At 34.6% G+C, this 18,994-nt stretch overlaps 2 protein-coding genes across 2 annotated transcripts in view; one reads left to right on the top strand and one right to left on the bottom strand.

Moving 5' to 3' along the window:
• Positions 1-10,701, top strand: part of LOC136027203 (ruvB-like 2) — a 41,099-nt gene extending 30,398 nt beyond the window's left edge. The window contains exons 3-6 of the mRNA XM_065704225.1: positions 1,432-1,847; positions 5,310-5,402; positions 7,877-8,146; positions 10,421-10,701. Coding sequence (XP_065560297.1) covers positions 1,432-1,847; positions 5,310-5,402; positions 7,877-8,146; positions 10,421-10,656 — 1,015 coding nt within the window. The 3' untranslated portion in view covers positions 10,657-10,701. The remainder of the gene's footprint in view (positions 1-1,431; positions 1,848-5,309; positions 5,403-7,876; positions 8,147-10,420) is intronic.
• Positions 10,702-12,443: 1,742 nt separating this feature from the next.
• LOC136027204 (polyadenylate-binding protein-interacting protein 2B-like) overlaps positions 12,444-18,994 on the bottom strand; it is a 38,447-nt gene continuing 31,896 nt past the window's right edge. Inside the window, exon 5 of the mRNA XM_065704226.1 lies at positions 12,444-17,248. Coding sequence (XP_065560298.1) covers positions 17,159-17,248 — 90 coding nt within the window. The 3' untranslated portion in view covers positions 12,444-17,158. The remainder of the gene's footprint in view (positions 17,249-18,994) is intronic.

Here is an 18,994-nt window from a genome sequence, read left to right as displayed (position 1 = left end):
AGTATTCCACATCTAATGACTGGCTTCGGGGATTAGTATTTTAAAAGAATATATTAGTTTAATCATTAAAAAAGTCCATTATTATATATTAGAGGCTTTCTACCTCGGGAGGCTCGGGTTTCATTCTGGCATGTATTTTTCTAACTATGTGCCTTTTTTAAAAGGGGAGGGGGCAAAGTAAATAAAAACGTTGTACAATTATATAAAAACACTAGAGTTGTAAACACTGATTCTATGCCAGAACACGAACCAAGAAACAAATTACTGAATGTATAGAAAATGATCATTTGTAATGAATAACAAATGTTAAACTGAAAAATAAAAGATAAAATGGCTTCATCTTTGAGCAGGCTGCAACTGCAGAAATTTATTCTGTTTTTAATGAAAGAATTGTTTTAAGGAAGAATAAGATCGAATATATGCCTCTTCAATAAATTCAACAAATTTTGCTTAGTCTTATTCCACCATTATCTCTGTTAATTCTTGAGAATTTTTCCTTATTTTGAGTCCTTGAGACTTAATAGATATGGTGGTTAAGTAAGTAGAAGGTGATTCATTTCACCTTTTTTAGTTTCGTATTTCTTTTGTGTTGTTTTTGTTTCCAAATATTATTTTCCATACATTGATTAATTTTATTTCTTGGTTCATCTTTGGCTGGGAATTTAAATTTAAACAATCTTGATGATGACGTGGCAATGAACCAGTCAAAATACTGGTTAAGTGAAGAACTTATGCCTGACAATTTCTAGCTCCAGATGAGCTTAAAAACGTGATTCAGCCTTAACACCGGATGTCCAACGATCATTCCGGCCTAAGAAATTATCTTTATGGCAAACGCTAATAACCATCATAAAAAAATGAACTTCCTTGGGTTTGATGGTTGTTTTTTTTTTACTACACTGAGACTCTTTTTGTAATTTCATTAGCATCCTAAGGTAAACATCCCACAGTCCCTTAAATAGGACTTCTTCCCATCCCCCCTTTCTCGGTTTAAATTGAAAATTTTTGAAAAAATTTATCCAGTTTTCTAATTAATGATTTATTTTTTTATTTATTTAAAGTGTCCTAAGAAATATGTGCTTGTGAATGTATAGGAAAACTTTCCTATGGCGGGGAATGGGATTGCCAAAATGCGAATAAGTGCTACAAATAATAAGCTAGGCTGTAGGCTGTCAATCTTTGGGTGAAAGTGATTCTTCATAATAACCTATAGAGAGGGTCCCAACTCATTCTCCTGTGTGTCGTAAACACAAAAAATCAATCTTACCCATCTGCCACAGCTGGACCTATGCGTGCCAATGCAAGTAGAGAAACAAAAAATATTACCTTAGAGCCTCTTGACTTTTAACATTTTTCTCCTTTTATTCGACTCCAAGTTTTGTGCCAACTGCTGTGCTATGTCCGTTGACTTTAACATGTTTTACTTTGCAGGAGGTCCATTGGTGTGAGGATCAAAGAAGAAACTGAAATTATTGAGGGAGAAGTGGTTGAGATCCAAATAGATCGACCAGCTACGGGCTCTGGTACAAAAGTCGGCAAAATAACAATGAAAACTACTGAAATGGAAACTATCTATGATCTTGGCCATAAAATGATCGAGTCTCTATTAAAGGAAAAAGTTCAAGCAGGTGATGTCATCAGCATAGACAAAGCTACCGGAAAAATAACAAGGATTGGTCGATCTTTTACCCGTGCTAGAGACTATGATGCGACAGGGCCACAGACCAGGTTTGTTCAGTGTCCTGAAGGAGAGCTTCAAAAAAGGAAGGAAGTAGTTCATACTGTTAGTCTTCATGAAATTGATGTTATAAATAGTCGAACGCAAGGGTTTTTGGCACTGTTTTCGGGTAAGTTTTTCAATCCTGTCCATTTAATTGACATTAGAGGATATAAGCTGCATTTTTGGGTTGATTGAACCATGATTGTCTGTCAAAGTAGAAACTCTTCATTTTGTTAAATATAGTAAATTTCCATTCCTTTAGAAGTTACAGTGTCTGGGATTTTTTTTCACATGATAAGCGGTCTGGAACTTAGCATCAGTAGACTTTTAAATTTTATAACTGTATTCAAGTATGGGGATCATGACACATTGGAGGCGATTTCCTCAGGAGTATGTAGAATTGTTCATAATTTTTCTAAAGCCTGAAATCGTTGTTTTTCGCTAAAGACTATAAATTCGTAAAACTGCCCGGCTCTAATAGTTAGCTAATTTGGGATAATTCAATATCAGACTTTAGTAAAACACTGAATAGTCTCTTCAAAATCTCGAAATTGGAACTTTACATCTCTTCTAGACTTCCAAGAAATGATTCTTGAAAAGTGTATTTCTTAGATCCCAAATTTTGAAACTGTGTAGGTACATAAAGCTTGGGTGAAGAACTAGATTGGAACAAGTTTGGTTGCTATCCAGCTCATGGATAAAGATCCAGAATCTAATCATTGGCTTGTTCTCCAGGAGCGTTGTCAAGTTTCAACCAAACCTACTAGGAAGTAAGAAGCTAATGCTCTAGTTTTGCCTTTTGTGTATCAGGATTCAATTTAACCTCTGTGGAGGGAGGGGCATCTCTAATTATTTTGTCGTCTGGACATCTAAGCGAAGAGGTTATTGTGCATGAACCAAACTTGGTAGAATGTAAGGGCTGAAGTTCTATCTGTATATGTATATAATCTCTTTAAATGAGAAATGATTGTGCATGTATTTATTTATTTATAAATATGTATTTCTTTCTCAAAAAACATTTTTTTTAACCTGGCACCCTGAAATTTCCTGGCCGGAAAAATGATCTAGATAAGTAACGAGTTTGAGAAAATTTGTTTATGAGCCTTAAATTCGGGGGGGGGGGGGGAATCGTATTAGCGAAGTCATATCTATGAGCACATTTCAAGAGCATAAATTACATCATTTTTTTTCCAGGAGTGGTTGTATTGTTTTTAGTATTTATGACGCTGGCAAAAATTAAAAACGACTCTGAACAGCTAAATAAAAAGGTATGGACCGAGAAAAGTAAAATCAAATTCAATTCCAAACGAAAATGTTGCAGAACGAAATTTTAAACGCTGAAGTTGTTAATCTGTAAGGATGTTAAAATACATACTAGGTACACCAAACTCGCAAAAGTTGCAAACCCCTCATCGCTAAAGATGATTGTAGCCTTAAAGCCGATTATTACTTACAAGTCCCCCACATGTCTTACCGCTGGAACTAAATTGGTCTTACCATCAAATGCACCGGAAACAAAGAATAAGTACTCCAACTAGCAAAAGTTGCGAACCCCTCATTGCGGAAGATGATTATGAGCAAACAACCGACTATTGCTTAAAACTCCCCTATATGTCTCACAATTGGTATCGGCCTATTTTTGGTTCGAGTGTGTACCTTACTACTGAAGTTGTCAACCCCTTTAAACTTTCAAACTGGTACATCTCATGAAGGAATTTTTCCACCGAAAAAATGAATAATATATACTTTGATCAGCTCATCAAGAGCTATCGACTGCCGTCGAAAAAAAAATCTATCTTTCTTAGTGCAAAAGTTGCCTTTTTTGCCGTAGGCCAAGTTTCCAACGTCATCACTTAGAAAGGAGGAAAGGATAACTCTAATTTTTTTTTAGCAATGGGAAAACTATTAAAGTTTAAGAGACATATTTGATAATACTTCTGTATCGGCCTATTTTTGGTTTCAGTGTGTACCTTACTATTAAAGTTGTCAACCCCTTTAAACTTTCAAACTGGTATATCTTATGAAGGAATTTTTCTATCAAAAGATGGATGACATGTACTTTGATCAGCTCATCAAGAGCTATCGACTACCGTCGAAAAAAATCTATCTATCTTAGTTCAAAAGTTGACTTTTTGCCGTAGGCCCAGTTTCTAACGTCGTCACTTAGAAAGGAGCAAAGGATAAACTCTAATTTCTTTAGCAATGAGAGAACTTTTAAAGTTTAAGAGGCACATCTGATACCATTTCTCTACCGTAATCCTAAGTGCGAAAAGCCGAATGATAAACTCAGATGAAATAACGAACAGAAATATGTAAAAACAATAGATGGCAGTACTTTCGGTCCCCACTTTTTTATTTCTGTAATATTTAATATTTATCACTCAAAGAAGATATACTGGCTGTGAGGCTTGGTAACTGCCGCATATATTTAACACTTATAGAAACTGGTGCCTGCCTGTTAGAACGGAGCTTTCCACTCGAAAGCAGAAACATGGTTTGATGAAACGAAAGCTTGACCGCATAACTTCAGATAGTTCTCTCTCACATAGGCTATAAAACTCCAAGTCACTTCACACACTATTGTCCCTGGCTCAAGGGCAAGCAAAAACTATCCTTTTTGACCCCAGGCAAGAGCTCTACGAAGCTTTCCAAAATGCAGTCATATTCGTCAATCCGACCTAAGGTCCACACTTTCCGTAAAAACCGCAGGAGTTAGGCAATTACCACTTTCCATGAATAAGCTGAAATCGGGGTGCCAGGAACAAGAAAAAAAAAACACGACAAAACCAAAGTGTTGCTCTCGCAACACAATTACATGGATTGAAGGAAAGTGTTAGCTCAGCGTGTGCAAGTCTGTGAATGATAAAAAGGAAAGAGGAATCGATTTTGTGTATCTACGACACGTGTAAAATTATACAAAATGAATTGCTGATTTGCTACCCTATGAATAAAAAACGAATGAAACGATGAATATGTTAGAGAACATGGGCATATGAACATTCTTGGTTATTACTGAATTATAGAACAACGTAATTAAGTCAAAATTATAAATTTTCGTCTTAGCTTACAGAAACGTTTTAGGGATTTTATTATTCAACAAAGTTGAAGAATTTGTCATAGTATCAACAAAAAAAAGCACACAATATGAAAAATGTAGACCGGTCTGAAAAACTTATGACAACCATAACACTCCACTCTCACCATGCATATGTACCTGTATGTGCCGTTTTAACTTTAATCCTCAGCATCAGCAACATAATATGTAACCTGGCCGTTCTCGTTCCCTTTAGAATTGGATCATTGTGACTCTTTTTTGCGTTCTGATATAACCACTTCAAACTTATAAAAAGGCAAACATTAAAAAAATCTCTCCTGAGCATATATTTCCAAGACTAACCAGAAATGCATTTAGGAAAAGGATCCTAACGTAATCCGAGGAAGGATCCGAGGTAAACGCCCCCGCTTTCGTCACGTATCTAGTCGCCCTACTTATTTTATTACTTATAGGATTGATACTGAGCTCTGAAACAAGTACAATAGACATTGTTGACATGATGATATCTTGGTTTGTGCATTTCTTCCTTTTTAGGTGATACGGGTGAAATCAAGCCTGAAGTTCGTGAGCAGATTAATTCAAAAGTCTCTGAGTGGAGAGAAGAAGGCAAAGCAGAAATCATTCCAGGTACTATTATCAATAAATGAATGGCGTAGTATTGGAGTAAACAGGGTCATTTTATCGATATTTTATATATCGAAACCTTTTTAATTTGCTGAACCAAATTCTTGTTAATGATTTATAAAACTGAGGACTTGAGGGGACTGATGATTCAGAAACTTCTCAGTTATCAATCTAAGAGTCAAAATCTGGCCGGTGCACCCTCGCCCATCCAAAAAAAAACGTAATGTTCCTCTTTTGAAACATTATCTATAGCATCTTTTAGTCTAGTAAGTTTTATCATTCCAACTATTTGGCTTCCTATAGAAATAAAACTAATCCCTCTGTGTATAACAGTCACTCTTATCACCTTTCATATTAATATATATATTATATTATACATATATATATATATCTATATATATAAAAATAAGTTGTCTGTGTGTGGATCTGTGGATGGATCAGGTGACGTCATGTTTGTTCGCATATGACGTCTGAATTATTTCACACTAATACAAAAGAAGAAAAAAACTAAAAAAGGTAAAAACTACAAAAAAAACTAAAAAGAAAAAAAACTAAAAAAGTTAAAAAACTAAAAAAAACTAAAAAAAGGTAAAAATCTAATAACTAAAAAAAAACTGAAAAAAATAAAAAAAAGGCAAAAACTACAAAAAAAAATAAAAACTAATAAAAAAACTAAAAAAGCTAAAAAACTAAAAAAACTAAAAAAAGGTAAAAAACTAAAAACTAAAAAAGAAAAAAACTAAAAAAAAGGAAAAAACTGAAAAATAAAAGAGAAAAAGAAAACTAAAAAAATATGAATAAATATATATAAAAATAAGTTGTTTGTGGGTTATGTCTGTCTGTCTGTCTGTCGAGTGACGTCGTGTTTGTCCGCATATGACGTCTGAATTATTTCACACTAATACAAAAGAAGAAAAAAAACTAAAAAAGGTAAAAACTACAAAAAAAACTAAAAAGAAAAAAAACTGAAAAAACTAAAAAAAGGCAAAAACTAAAAAAAAACTAAAAACTAATAAAAAAACTAAAAAAGCTAAAAAACTAAAAAAGGTAAAAAAGGTAAAAAACAAAAAAAAAAAAAACTAAAAACTAAAAAAGAAAAAACTAAAAAAAGGAAAAAACTGAAAAATAAGAGAAAAAGAAAACTAAAAAAATATTAATAAATATAAAAAATATAAATATAAATATAATATAAATTAGCAATCAACAAAGCACCGAGACACAAATGACGACCGGGACACAGGGAGTATAAATGACGACCAGGACATAAGTAAAAAAAAAAAACTAAAAAAACTAAAAAAATGGTAAAAACTACAAAAAAACTAAAAACTAATAAAAAAACTAAAAAATCTAAAAATCTAAATAAACTAAAAAAGAAAAAAAAGAAAAAAGGAAAAAAATAAAGGAGAAAAACAAAACTAAAAAACGAATGTATATACAGACCGGGACACCGGGATACAAATGACGACCGGGACACAGGGAATATAAATGACGACCGGGACACAGGGACACAACTACAATGGGGACGCCGGGGGGCACAGGGGGATATAAATGACGACCGGGACACCGGGACACAAGGAATATAAATGACGCCCGGGACACTCAAAGAGAAATCACAGACTGGAACACCGGGACACAAATGACGACCGGGACACAGGGAATGTAAATGACGACCGGGACACAGGGACATAACTACAAAGGGGACGCCGGGGTGCACAGGGGGATATATAAATGACGATGGCGACTCAGGGAATGGTCGATTAGCAATCACCATCAACAAAGCTCAAGGGCAATCATTAGAATCATGAGGTATAGATCTGAATACGGATTGTTTTCCCATGGACCATTATATGTTGCATGTTCAAGAGTCGGTAAACCTGACAATCTATTTATATGCACAGACAATGGGACAGCAAAGAATGTTGTATATTCGCAAGTTTTACGTAGTTAAAAACATATATATATATATATATATATATATATATATATATATATATATATATATATATATATATATATATATATATATATATATATATATATATATATATATATATATATATATATATATATATATATATATATATATATATCTATATTCACAGGTGGGATATAGGGACACAACTACAATGGCGCGTAACTAATATGGCGCGTAACGACTTACGTGCGCGGGGGGGCTTGGGGGGGCGCGAAGCGCCCCCACCAACTAGGTGTTGGGGTGGCGCGAAGCGCCACCCCAACAGCTAGTATATATATATATATATATATATATATATATATATATATATATATATATATATATATATATATATATATATATATATATATATATATATATATGGAGGCTCAATTTAACATAATAACGGGGGATACCTCACTCCATTGATGCCTAAGGTCGTATTTGATATTTGATTTCTATAAATCTTGAGATTTAAGGTTTTCATGGAGAAGAGCTTGTAATTTGATTTTGTTTTCTTTAGGTGTACTGTTTATCGATGAAGTTCATATGCTTGACATTGAGTGTTTTTCTTTTTTGAATCGAGCACTTGAAAATGAACTGTCACCTGTTCTAATAATGGCAACTAATCGGGGTATTACCCGTATTCGAGGTACCAATTACAAATCACCACATGGTATTCCAATTGACCTGTTGGATCGGATGATTATTATTAAGACATCCCCTTATCAAGAGCAAGATTTAAAGCAAATCCTGAAAATACGATCGGATGAAGAAGACTGTGAACTATCTAGTAAGCTTTTTTTCTTATTTGAATGTTGGTATATATTAATGAAGTCTGAGAAACCAGAATTTTCATTGGTAAGTGGGATTTCATAGGGTAGTGATCTTCATCCTGCGGTACGTGTACTCCTAGTGCTACAACAAAGATCCCTTAGGAGAATTCGAAAAAAAAATTGTCGAATCGGCAAAAATATTTTACTAAAAAATTTCTACCGCAACTACTAAAAAAAAAAAAAAAAAAAAAAAAAAAAAAAAAAAAAAAAAAAAAAAAAAAAAAAAAAAAAAAAAAAAAAAAAAAAAAAAAAAAAAAAAAAAAAAACAGCTCGCTAACCTGAGAAATAAGTCACCACACCATTTAAATAAACAGAATTTTGGCTAGTAAGGTGTTTAATTTTGGAGTGGTGCAATGTCATACGCAAATGGTGCTAGAGGTATAACGGGAGTAATTGTAAATGCAGTTTCAAGTGTGACAAGTCTAATTTTGCTCGCAAGTTAACAATTTAGTCTATGTAAAGGGCTGCACATGTTAAAGTGGAAGATGTCGTTTTCCGCCAGACACGATAAAAAAAGTCTTTCTTATTGTGGTTAAATATGGATAAGTAGTTAGCAAGCGAACAAAGAAAGCAGCTTGGTCTAATGTAGAAGGCTTTCAATTAGCAAGCTCTTCCCAACATCGGGAGAAAAAGAAAATCGAGAATGACCTGTCATCATTAGAACAGAAAGAAATGAGTCTTGCAAAGAATACATTAATTATGGATTTTCATATTTACAAGAAGAGAGCTGCTCTGAACCGCAGTGTATAATGCGTGGAGAAATATTATGCAACAAGTGTAAGAAACCTTCCTTGCTTTCCGGACATTTAAAAACTAAACATGATAATCATACAACTAAGAACCTTACCCTTTGAAAAGCTTTAAGAAAAACATCGAAGGCAATGGAAGGATTTGCATGCAATCAGCAAATAAAGATCTTAAAAACATCGTTGAAGGTAGTTATCATTTCAGGCACCGTATTGCAAATAAAGTAAGCAATATTCCTATCTCTTGGAGAATCCAAGATATGTCTGTTGATCTTGATTTGCACGTATTATCAGAAATGTTGTAAATTTCTTCTCGTTCGTATTGACGGAAGTACAGATGGTACCAATTTTGCAATTTTGCTAGTCATTGTACGATACTTGATCGATAACGAAGCGGAGGAAAATTTATTCAGGAAAATCTCATGTTGACAGAACCCACTAGAAGCGAGAAAATATTTAACGTGAATAATAACTATTTTAAAGCTAAAACTAGAGTGCGATAAAACACTCAAGTTTTTGTTGCCATTTACCAGCACGCAGATAGTGGAAAGAGCTCGTACGTTTTCATAACAATAAACGGAATCAGTTCAATGCTGTCTTAAATTTAAGATTGTACTTAGCATCAGTGGAACCCGATATATATATATATATATATATATATATATATATATATATATATATGAAGTATATATATATATATAAGTGCCATAAAGCAAGGAGTAATGTCACACTGAATATAGATAAATATCGAGTAAACAATAATTAGCACCTTAGTATTAATTCTGCTTTGTTTGGTTTTTTTTTATTTAAAATGTATTTTTATAAGATCTGAGAATAAATATACTCATCATCTAAAATAAAAAAAAAATATTATAGAAGTTACGTGTTTTTAATTTCAATCAATGCCCATAATACAAAATGTAAGAAAAGATGGTACCGTTGTCTTAGGGTACAAAGAGGAGGAGGGGAGAAATACGACATATACTTTTAGCTCGGAGTCAGGCTGTGCCAATTAAAATCCTCTCCCCAGGGATGAAAAGCAGTTTTTTGCCTCTTCACCAGCTCCTCCCTCATCCTACTTTTGTGAATTAGCAAAACTGCTTATAATGGAGTGAATTTATTATGCTCTTTCATTCTTCTCTCTCTTCCCCCTCTCTTTGTGTCTCTGTGTATATCCTTCCATTCTACAGAGTAATACTATTCTTGGGTGTAAGGGTGTTACGTTCTGGTTTACACCCCTCCCCCTTCCTTTGGAACGTATGACCCAGCTATGATGTCTTCTTGTCTAATATTTTCCTTCATTTTTGCACCTTTTAATTGCCTACCCCTCTCTATTTGTTTTCATAATATTTCTTATAGAAGTGTCCTATGTTCTTATTGAAAAGATACTGAATGGTGCCCTTTTCTGCTAAGCCCCGGGCTTATGTTTGCTAATTGGCTCGATTGGAAAATAGATTTGTATTCCGATTACATTATTCTTTTCAGATGATGCTTTGCTTGTTCTGACAAGAATAGCCAGTGAGACGAGTCTTCGATATGCTATTCAACTGATCACAGTGGCTAATCTTGTTGCCAAAAAGAGAAAGGGAACGGATATAAAAATCGAAGATGTAAAAAGGGTGTATTCCCTGTTTGTCGACGAAGGGCGATCGGCTCAGTTTCTTAAAGATTATCAAGATTCTTTTATGTTCGATGAAGAAATAGAACAGATGCAATCGTAATTTACTTGTTTTGTTCTCTTTGATAAATAAACGCTTAAAGTCTAATTTTGATATGTATAGTTTTGAGTTTAATCCGATCTTAATATGATAAAAGTACATTTTCCTACTCATACTTGAAACATTCCTGTCGGCTTACAATACCAAGCCTGACTATAATCAAGAATACAAAAATATTATTGTTTCAAAAGTCAGCTGACAATTCTCGAGTAAAAGTGCATAGATTCCTAAAATGAATCCTACAACCCGCTCACCCCCTGCCACTGACCAGTATCAATTCCTCCTCCTAAAGCTCAGTTTACGCATAAAAGTTTTTTACCCAATATTTATAATCTAAAATTTGTGAACTGATAGTTCAGATGAGGTAGGTATAAAACCAAGTTCAATTCTAACCAATGCGATGAATATCGATGAAGGAGGACAGGGATTATATCAAATAATGAATTAAGGAAAAGTATCTATTTTCAATAGTATAAATTCAAGGTCAACAGGTGTCCTTAACCGAAATATATTAATTATAATCGTGAAATGGATTCTAGAATCACCAATGCGAGTGGTAGAAAGGAAGAGGAGAACTCTCATGAACGCCCCACAACAACTCCAATAACCTCTAAAGCTCCCCCTCGACTTAAAAATTCTAATGTTGTGAACTTCCTCCCTTTACTTCCGGGAAACAACGCCCTGTTCCAATTACAAGAGGTCATTCGACACCATACCACATTTAATTCAAAATCAAGCAGTTGCGGGCATCAAGTCATGGCTAATTGAAGAAAAAGCCAAGACAGATAGTTCCAAGTGAGGCGAGAGGCAAATATGGCATAAGTCCTTTTTAGTACTGTATAAAAATGGTGTCATTTCACTTGTTGATAGATAAGTCTATCATACATCTGTCCATGCGTTATTTCTAGGGCAGAACTAAGGAAGATAGTCATAGAACTAAGGGGCGAAAGATTGAATTTAAATCAAGTAGTTGGGGCATCAAGCCATGGGAAGTATAGAAAAAGCCAAGACAGATGGTCCACGTGAGTGAGAGGCAAATCTGGAATAAGTCCTTTTTAGGATTGTGTAATTTCACTTGTTGATAGATAAGTCTGTCGTCCCTACTTCCATAAATCGTGCCTAGGGCAGAACTAAGGTAGATAGTCATAGAAATAAGGGATGAAATATCGGATTGATGCGTGACGGATCATGTCCACTGGACTTGTTGGGTAACAGAACTTCAGCTGAATCTCTAAGTCAAATGGTCCTAGTCCTGATCCTAGACCCTTCACAGTCTGGCTACAGCCACCTTTCCAAACGCACAGTAAAAAAAAATTCGCCTTCACAACTCGTTTTAGGTTTCCCAAGTGTGTATTTAACTGATTTTATCGAGGATAGTACAAATCACCGGTAAGATGTACAAAACTTCGAAGCCTGACAGTCTATGCACGTGGCTGCAGTGAGAAAGAGAAATCGCTGAATTTTTCGTTCGAGCTTTTTTCAGCAGAAGGGGCTGTTATACTTAAAAAATTCTGACTTCAAACGCCATTTTCGAAACAAACTTTAGTGTTCCTAGCCCATTAATTTGAAAAGAAAATCTACTTTATTTTGCTTGAAAATAAGACGGTTTCTGTTGTATTTCCCTTTTTAGAATCTGTACGTGTTCAAAACTGTAGTGATTTTAGACCGTTGCAGAAGCCTCGTTATTCCAACGCAATTCATGCTAAAAATACTTGCCAATAACAAATATACTTGCATCGCTTCTGTTTTATGAGACGAATTTGTTTCAAGTAGCAAAAAATTAGGAAAAATTGAGAGACAAGCCAGTTTTATTAGAAAATGGACTACATTAAATTTCTCAAACACCACCATAAGAGCACTGCAAAAAGAAGACAAATTACATCATCAATAACCAATATTAAAAATTACGTTTTTTGTACCCAGTTCAAGATATAATCGTTTCAAACATTCCACAGCATAACAAGAAAGATATCAATCTGTGTATCGAAAGAAAATACTTCAAATAAACAATTTGTAAGCCCTCTTGTACACCAGTATTTGCTTTACAGTTGATGTTTGTTTCTAATAACAAAACTGGAGTTTCGCCAAGAGGAACACCTGTATATTGCAGTTTCGTTGCTCCAGACGCAGTTGATCACGAAGCATGTACTGAATATATTCTATACAACATCGACTCGGCACGGTTCTCAGTTACTCCAACGTTCGACTTACAAAACAAACACTTGGGTACTAGAGGCTTAAAACATACTATGGTCATATGGATTCCAGTCATGTCCTAATATCATTTTTATTTATTTATTGAAGATACAAGATTCCAACTTGCATTTTCGGAACTTTGATAATGCTAAAGACGTCTTGTTTACAAAAGGAGAGAGTTGGACAGAATGCGTTTGAAGTTCTGGTGACTCTGAATTAGGATACTTATGCCTATGCTGCTCTCAAACTAACAATTACGTAATTAAATCCTGCTTTCGATTTGTTTTTCTTCTTTTAGCAGCAATATTCTTGAAGCAAAATAAATTGCTAGGCAATTAACTATCTAGGCGTGATAAGAAATTTTAAGGAGAATTTACACTAGATATACGTCCTGTCAGTAATTCACCTCATTTATAATATATTCATTCTAATTTGAGAACTCCAGTATTTCTCATAGAAACCGAAACTATTTTAATATTTTCCTAAGAAATTTATATGAATAATAGCCATTGTGTGTTGTGAGACTATGGCCAATATCTTCAAATGTCTAGTAGGTTCAAAGTGAGTTCTCTGTTGTGTTTACAACAAGTAAGGTAAACGAATGAATGGGAACACGCGAGTTTCTTGAAACAAAAAACTATAACGGCGATGCCGCTCCTGTTTGGATCCCCCCCCCTTTTTTTACTCAGCTAAGCAACTCCGAACTGGCTGTAGTGCTAGTAGTTTTCAATTTCAATAGAGGAACTAAAATCCAGCTACTTCAATTTTCTTTATTATTATTAAAAAAAATTTGCGCTGAGGACTAGACGAAAATAAAATCTTGAGAATTGCTGACTAAGTATATGCAATCTAACATCCTTATCACGGTTATAGCTAGCTAACATCCTTATTAGGTTATTACTAACAACAATATACCCATAATATTAAAGAATGTTGCACCACACACTTCAAATTCCAATACACTAGTAATATGCAAGCGTATATCAAGTTCCAAAAAGGATGGTTGTAATAAAACAAGACTGAATTCAAAAAAGTCATCTATACATAATATCTAACGTAGAAAGTCCATGTACAATATTAATTTACACAATGATCTTTAGCAGAATTATATCACTTTCATAATCATACAACAGTAATATGACGTTTTTTCAATGCTTGCTTTTTTATCCTTCAAAAGTGGTAATTTAATTAATCAAAAAACATAAAATTCATTATCCCTATTATTCGATCAGCCCTGATAAAAAAAAAAAAAAAAAAAAAACAGTATTTATACACCCAAGTTATACACTCTTGACACCCAAATTACATATTCTTGATAAAGAACTAGTTATTGAAAACACACATTTTCATATTTAATTTACCCCCATCCCCATTTCTCCTAAGGACTGGGTTCGAATAGAAATTAAATATACAATTATATTTTTTATCTATACCATGCAGAGATGTTGCCATACCCTGGAAATGACGTAAATAATTGAAGTAAATTAAATATAAAAGTAAGTGGTCCTGGGCGGAACATTATTATCAAAGTAAGTAATTAGAATAGGCAAATCAGGCAAAGAATTTTCCCTTAATAAAATTCTCGTGATATAATAATTAGTTGTGAGGAATTTGAATTTAAAAGTGATGTATGGAGGAGATTCAGAACATACTTTATTGAGGCCACTGAGTCTACTATAATAAATATAACAATCGATCAATACAAATTCACAGGCTACATTGAAGTGGGGAACAAAATTGATTAATGGTGTAAATAACTCAATTTATTTTCTAAAAACCTGTATCAAGAGAGGAGATGGAAGATCAATAACTCTTATCTGTGAGGATGAGGCATGTACAGAGGAACTAGTCCACCAGGCTCCTGACACTTCCCCCGTAAAAAAGAAATCTCAAGATTTCCAAATAATTTCTTGTTCCCAGAAAACTCTTTTTTCGTTTTTTTTTTCGAATACAAGCTCTCTCTTAACATCCTAAATAAATTCCTGCATCTGTGCCTAGTGGCAAATATCTCATCAGAGCGACTGGTGATTAATTTATGAAGGATACAGAACATAAATCATATTAAGGACGCTTCTAAAACAACATTGTTTCCTTTTTTCAAGTACCCCTAATGTAAAATTCCCTTGATTTTTCACTCGAAAGTTTAATAATAATCTTTGAAATATAAAATTCAGCTTACTTTTCATGAAATGAGTTGTTTAATTTCTCTTCTCTTTTTTTGTCAAAAATGGGTTTTTCAAAATATTATTTTAACCACACACCTTAAATACACCGTGAATATACTTCTGCTTGAGGCAAGTACTATTTTGGTAAATGTCCCTTCTGCGGATTCACTAAAGTGAGACCATGTATTTTAAAATGCCACCTGTTCTTCAAGTGCTGTAAACCCTTCAGGGTATGTGTCTACTATTGTGCGTATCGTACGCAAAGTTAAATATCATGAAGACACAACATGAAATAATAGGCATATTTTGATGTGGTGTTATGACAGTCTAACTTCAGAATAGAAACGCCAATGATCCATTGGCAAAAATTGGGATTTTTATTGGATTTTAGTTAGCAAATTGACGGAAATTCAAGAATTTATAGGAAGCTCTATAAAGAACGCCAACTATTCTTTAATATTTAGCGATATGAGAAAATCATGTTGAAAACAGAAATTTTGGCCGTCTGAATAGTCACATAAATAACGAATGAGGACTACAGATGACTCAAAATCGTGAATAGAAGATGGAGAAAAATTGCACGCGTAGAATCGAACTAACAAGGAGCTAAGATTAGAGAATCAAATAATCAAAAATATGTAGAAACATGATAAATAAGAATGGGTAAAGTAAAGCAACGTCTTAATTGAAAGAGCCTTGTCCTGCTTATTATACAACTTTAATTCCATCTCGGGAGTAAATTTACGAGTTAGATATATTTCATCTTTGCAAACTTCTTTTTATATCAAAACTTTTCCTACAAGGCTTCAAAATCTTTTTCTCGAGCAGCTTCTAGAATATTACAAACTAGTCCCACTTCCAGTAAATAAGATGAAATCCCTGCAAAATAATTTTTAGCGGTTCTAAATTCTCACCCAAAAATTATGTCGAATAAATGTTGATGGTTGGAAAAAAATGTTGGATGGTTGTATTAGAATCGAGTCAAATAGGCTTATGGTCTACCGCTCATCACAGACTTTAGGAACTAACGCGTAGTTCAATAAGCAAACAATCAACTGAATAGCCTACAGGGAATAGTTTGGTTTCACGCAATGGAATTCAACCTCTAAGCTGATGTAGTCAAAACAATTGGTAAAGATAAGAGTCTTCAGCAATGCTCTTTGCACAACAAGAAAAAGATAATAAATATTAAAACTTTTTTTCGTATATTAATCCCAATGCACCATCACAGTAGTAACATGACCACGATAAATAAGTAAAAAATATAAAGTATTCCTACAAATAACCTAATATTAAAAAGGATTTCCCTCCGCCATCGCAGGTTATTTTACAAATAAACCTCCATTTATCGCCATTTACCAGTAAATTACTGCGCGAAACCAATTTTTGGGTTCATCTGAACATAAAATAAGTTTAAAACTGTTGAAAACGACAAAAGCCTCAACTATAATTTCTTTTCGTTAATTTCAAATTCCACCATCAAGCAGAGAAACACTTATTAGCTAAAATTTAGCGAAGAAGTTTATGCTCCTACTATTTCAGTTAACTTAAAAAAGAATAGGTAGGTAAACAAAGGAACAAGGATGAGTCTAAAGATGAGTCTATTTAGATCATTTTCAATAGCATTCAAAACATTTTTAAAACAAAGTTCCTAATCTTGATGTTTGACACGAACCCATAGCTATTCAATTTCGAAAAATAAAATTAATACATAGATGCTATACGTTCAATTATTTGGTTTATAATTATTTATTGCATAAGTCCAATGCCGATAGACTGCAAAGTCCAATGCCGCATTCTTTACCTTTACCTATACGTTCAATTGGTAGGAAAAACAAATCTATAGTATGGGAATCTCGAGCCCAAATTCGCGAAGCACATGAAAAAAAAACAGCAGCAAAAAGAATGAATAGTACAACATAGGTGTCTCAATTGAAAATACGATAAAAAGAAAATCTATTGGACCCTATAAGTACTTCTCACGTTCAATTCGAAAAAAACGCAACACTTTCAGTCTGACCAACAGGTAACCACTGATATCACATAAAGGGAGTCTTGACTCCATCCCTTCAAGATAATGTTACCTCTAATTTAAACTATGATTCATACTAGCCAACTTGCGTTCGTTGACAAATATGCACGATCTATGTCTGTGTTGAATTACTATCATTTTGGTTTTGCTGTACGGAACCAAAACGGGGCACAAATTCTGCTGCTTCAGGGTTAAGCTTGACCTAAAAGAAACAAATATAGAGATTTATGAGAAAGGTAAGAAAATCCGAATCTTGTCAAAACCGATGAGCAAAGCTAACAATAGTATGTCAAAAGAACAATACAATTACTCCGTTTACATCTAAGTGAATTTTAGAGAGCGGTAGCAGTATGCCAAAAATTTTCCGATTCCGAAGACAAATCCATCCACAGTTGGATTCTCCTAATTACTCAAATAGAGAATGCTATAGTATCAATATAGAACATTGCGACTATCTAAGTGAGAAGCTGAGGGGTGTGACAGCACTTTTATAACAAAGGCTAAATTTTTGATTGCTTTAAGTTAAATGACTCAACTTTTATTTATGCAGCCTAGTTTTTTAAGGCATTTGGTTTTTACCAAGTGACATATAGCGATCGCAAATTCTGTCGGTCTGTTGGTCCCGGTTTTGCTAGTTTAGACACTTCCAGATAAGCTAGGACGATGAAATTTGGCAGGCTCATCAGGGACCAGACCAGATTAAATTAGAAATAGTCTTTTCCCCGATTCGGCCATCTGGGGAGGAGTGGGGGGCGGTTAATTCGGAAAAATTAGAATAAATGAGGTATTTTTAACATACGAACGGTGATCGGATCTAAATGAAATTTGATATTTAGAAGGATATCGTGTCTCAGAGCTCTTACTTTAAATCCCGACCGGATCCGGTGACATCGGGGGGGGGGGGGGGGTGGAGAACGCTTAGAGTGGAGGGACCGGGATGAAACTTAGCAGGAAAAATAAGCACAAGTCCCAGATGCGTGATTGACATAGCCGGAACGGATCCACTCTCTTTGGGAGAGTTGGGGGGAGGGTTAGTTCTGAAAAGTTAGAAAAAATGAGGTATTTTTAACTTACGAAGGAGAGATCGGATCTTAATGCAATTTCATATTTAGAAGGACCTCATAACTCAGATCTCTTATTTTAAATCCCGACTGGATCCAGTGTCATTGGGAGGGGTTGGAGGGGGGAACCTGAAATCGTGGAAAACACTTCCGTGGAAAACAAACACGAGTGGAGAGATCAGGATGAAACTTGGTGGGAAGAATAAGCACAAGTCCAAGATACGTGACTGACATAACCGAACCGGATCCGCTCTCTACGGGGGAGTTGGGGGGGGGGGTGTAATTCGGAAAAATTAGAAAAATGAAGTATTTGTAACTTACGAACGGGTGATAAGATTTTAATGAAATTTGATATTTAGACGGATCTTGTACTTCAGAGCTCTTATGCTAAATCTCGACCAGATCCGGTGACGGCGGGGGGAGTTGGAAGGGGAAACCGGAAATCTTGGAAAACGTGAAAATTGAGGTAGCCTATCTGTATCTTACAAATGGATGATCGAAACTTAATAAAACTTGATATATAGAAAGATCTTATGTCTCAAATGCTCCATTTTCAATTTGAATTGGATCCGGGGACATAGGGAGTTGGAGGGGGGTAACAGAAATCTTGGAAATCGGAAATCATGGAAAACGCTTAGAGTGGAGAGATCGGGATGAAACTTGATGGGAAGAATAAGCACAAGTTCTAGATACGTGATTGACATGATTGGAAAGGACCCGCTCTATTTGGGGGAGTTGGGAGGTATTTCCAGTGCTTTAGCGAGTTCGGTGCTTCTGGGCGTGCTAGGACGATGAGAATTACTAGCATGTCAAGGACCTGCACAAATTTACTTGATAACAGTCGTTTCCCCGATTCGACCATCTGGGGAGCTGGAGGGAGAGGAAAA

Source organism: Artemia franciscana, chromosome 5, assembly GCF_032884065.1.
Source record: "Artemia franciscana chromosome 5, ASM3288406v1, whole genome shotgun sequence".
NCBI lineage: Eukaryota > Metazoa > Arthropoda > Branchiopoda > Anostraca > Artemiidae > Artemia > Artemia franciscana.
This window is presented reverse-complemented; position numbering and strand designations above follow the sequence as displayed.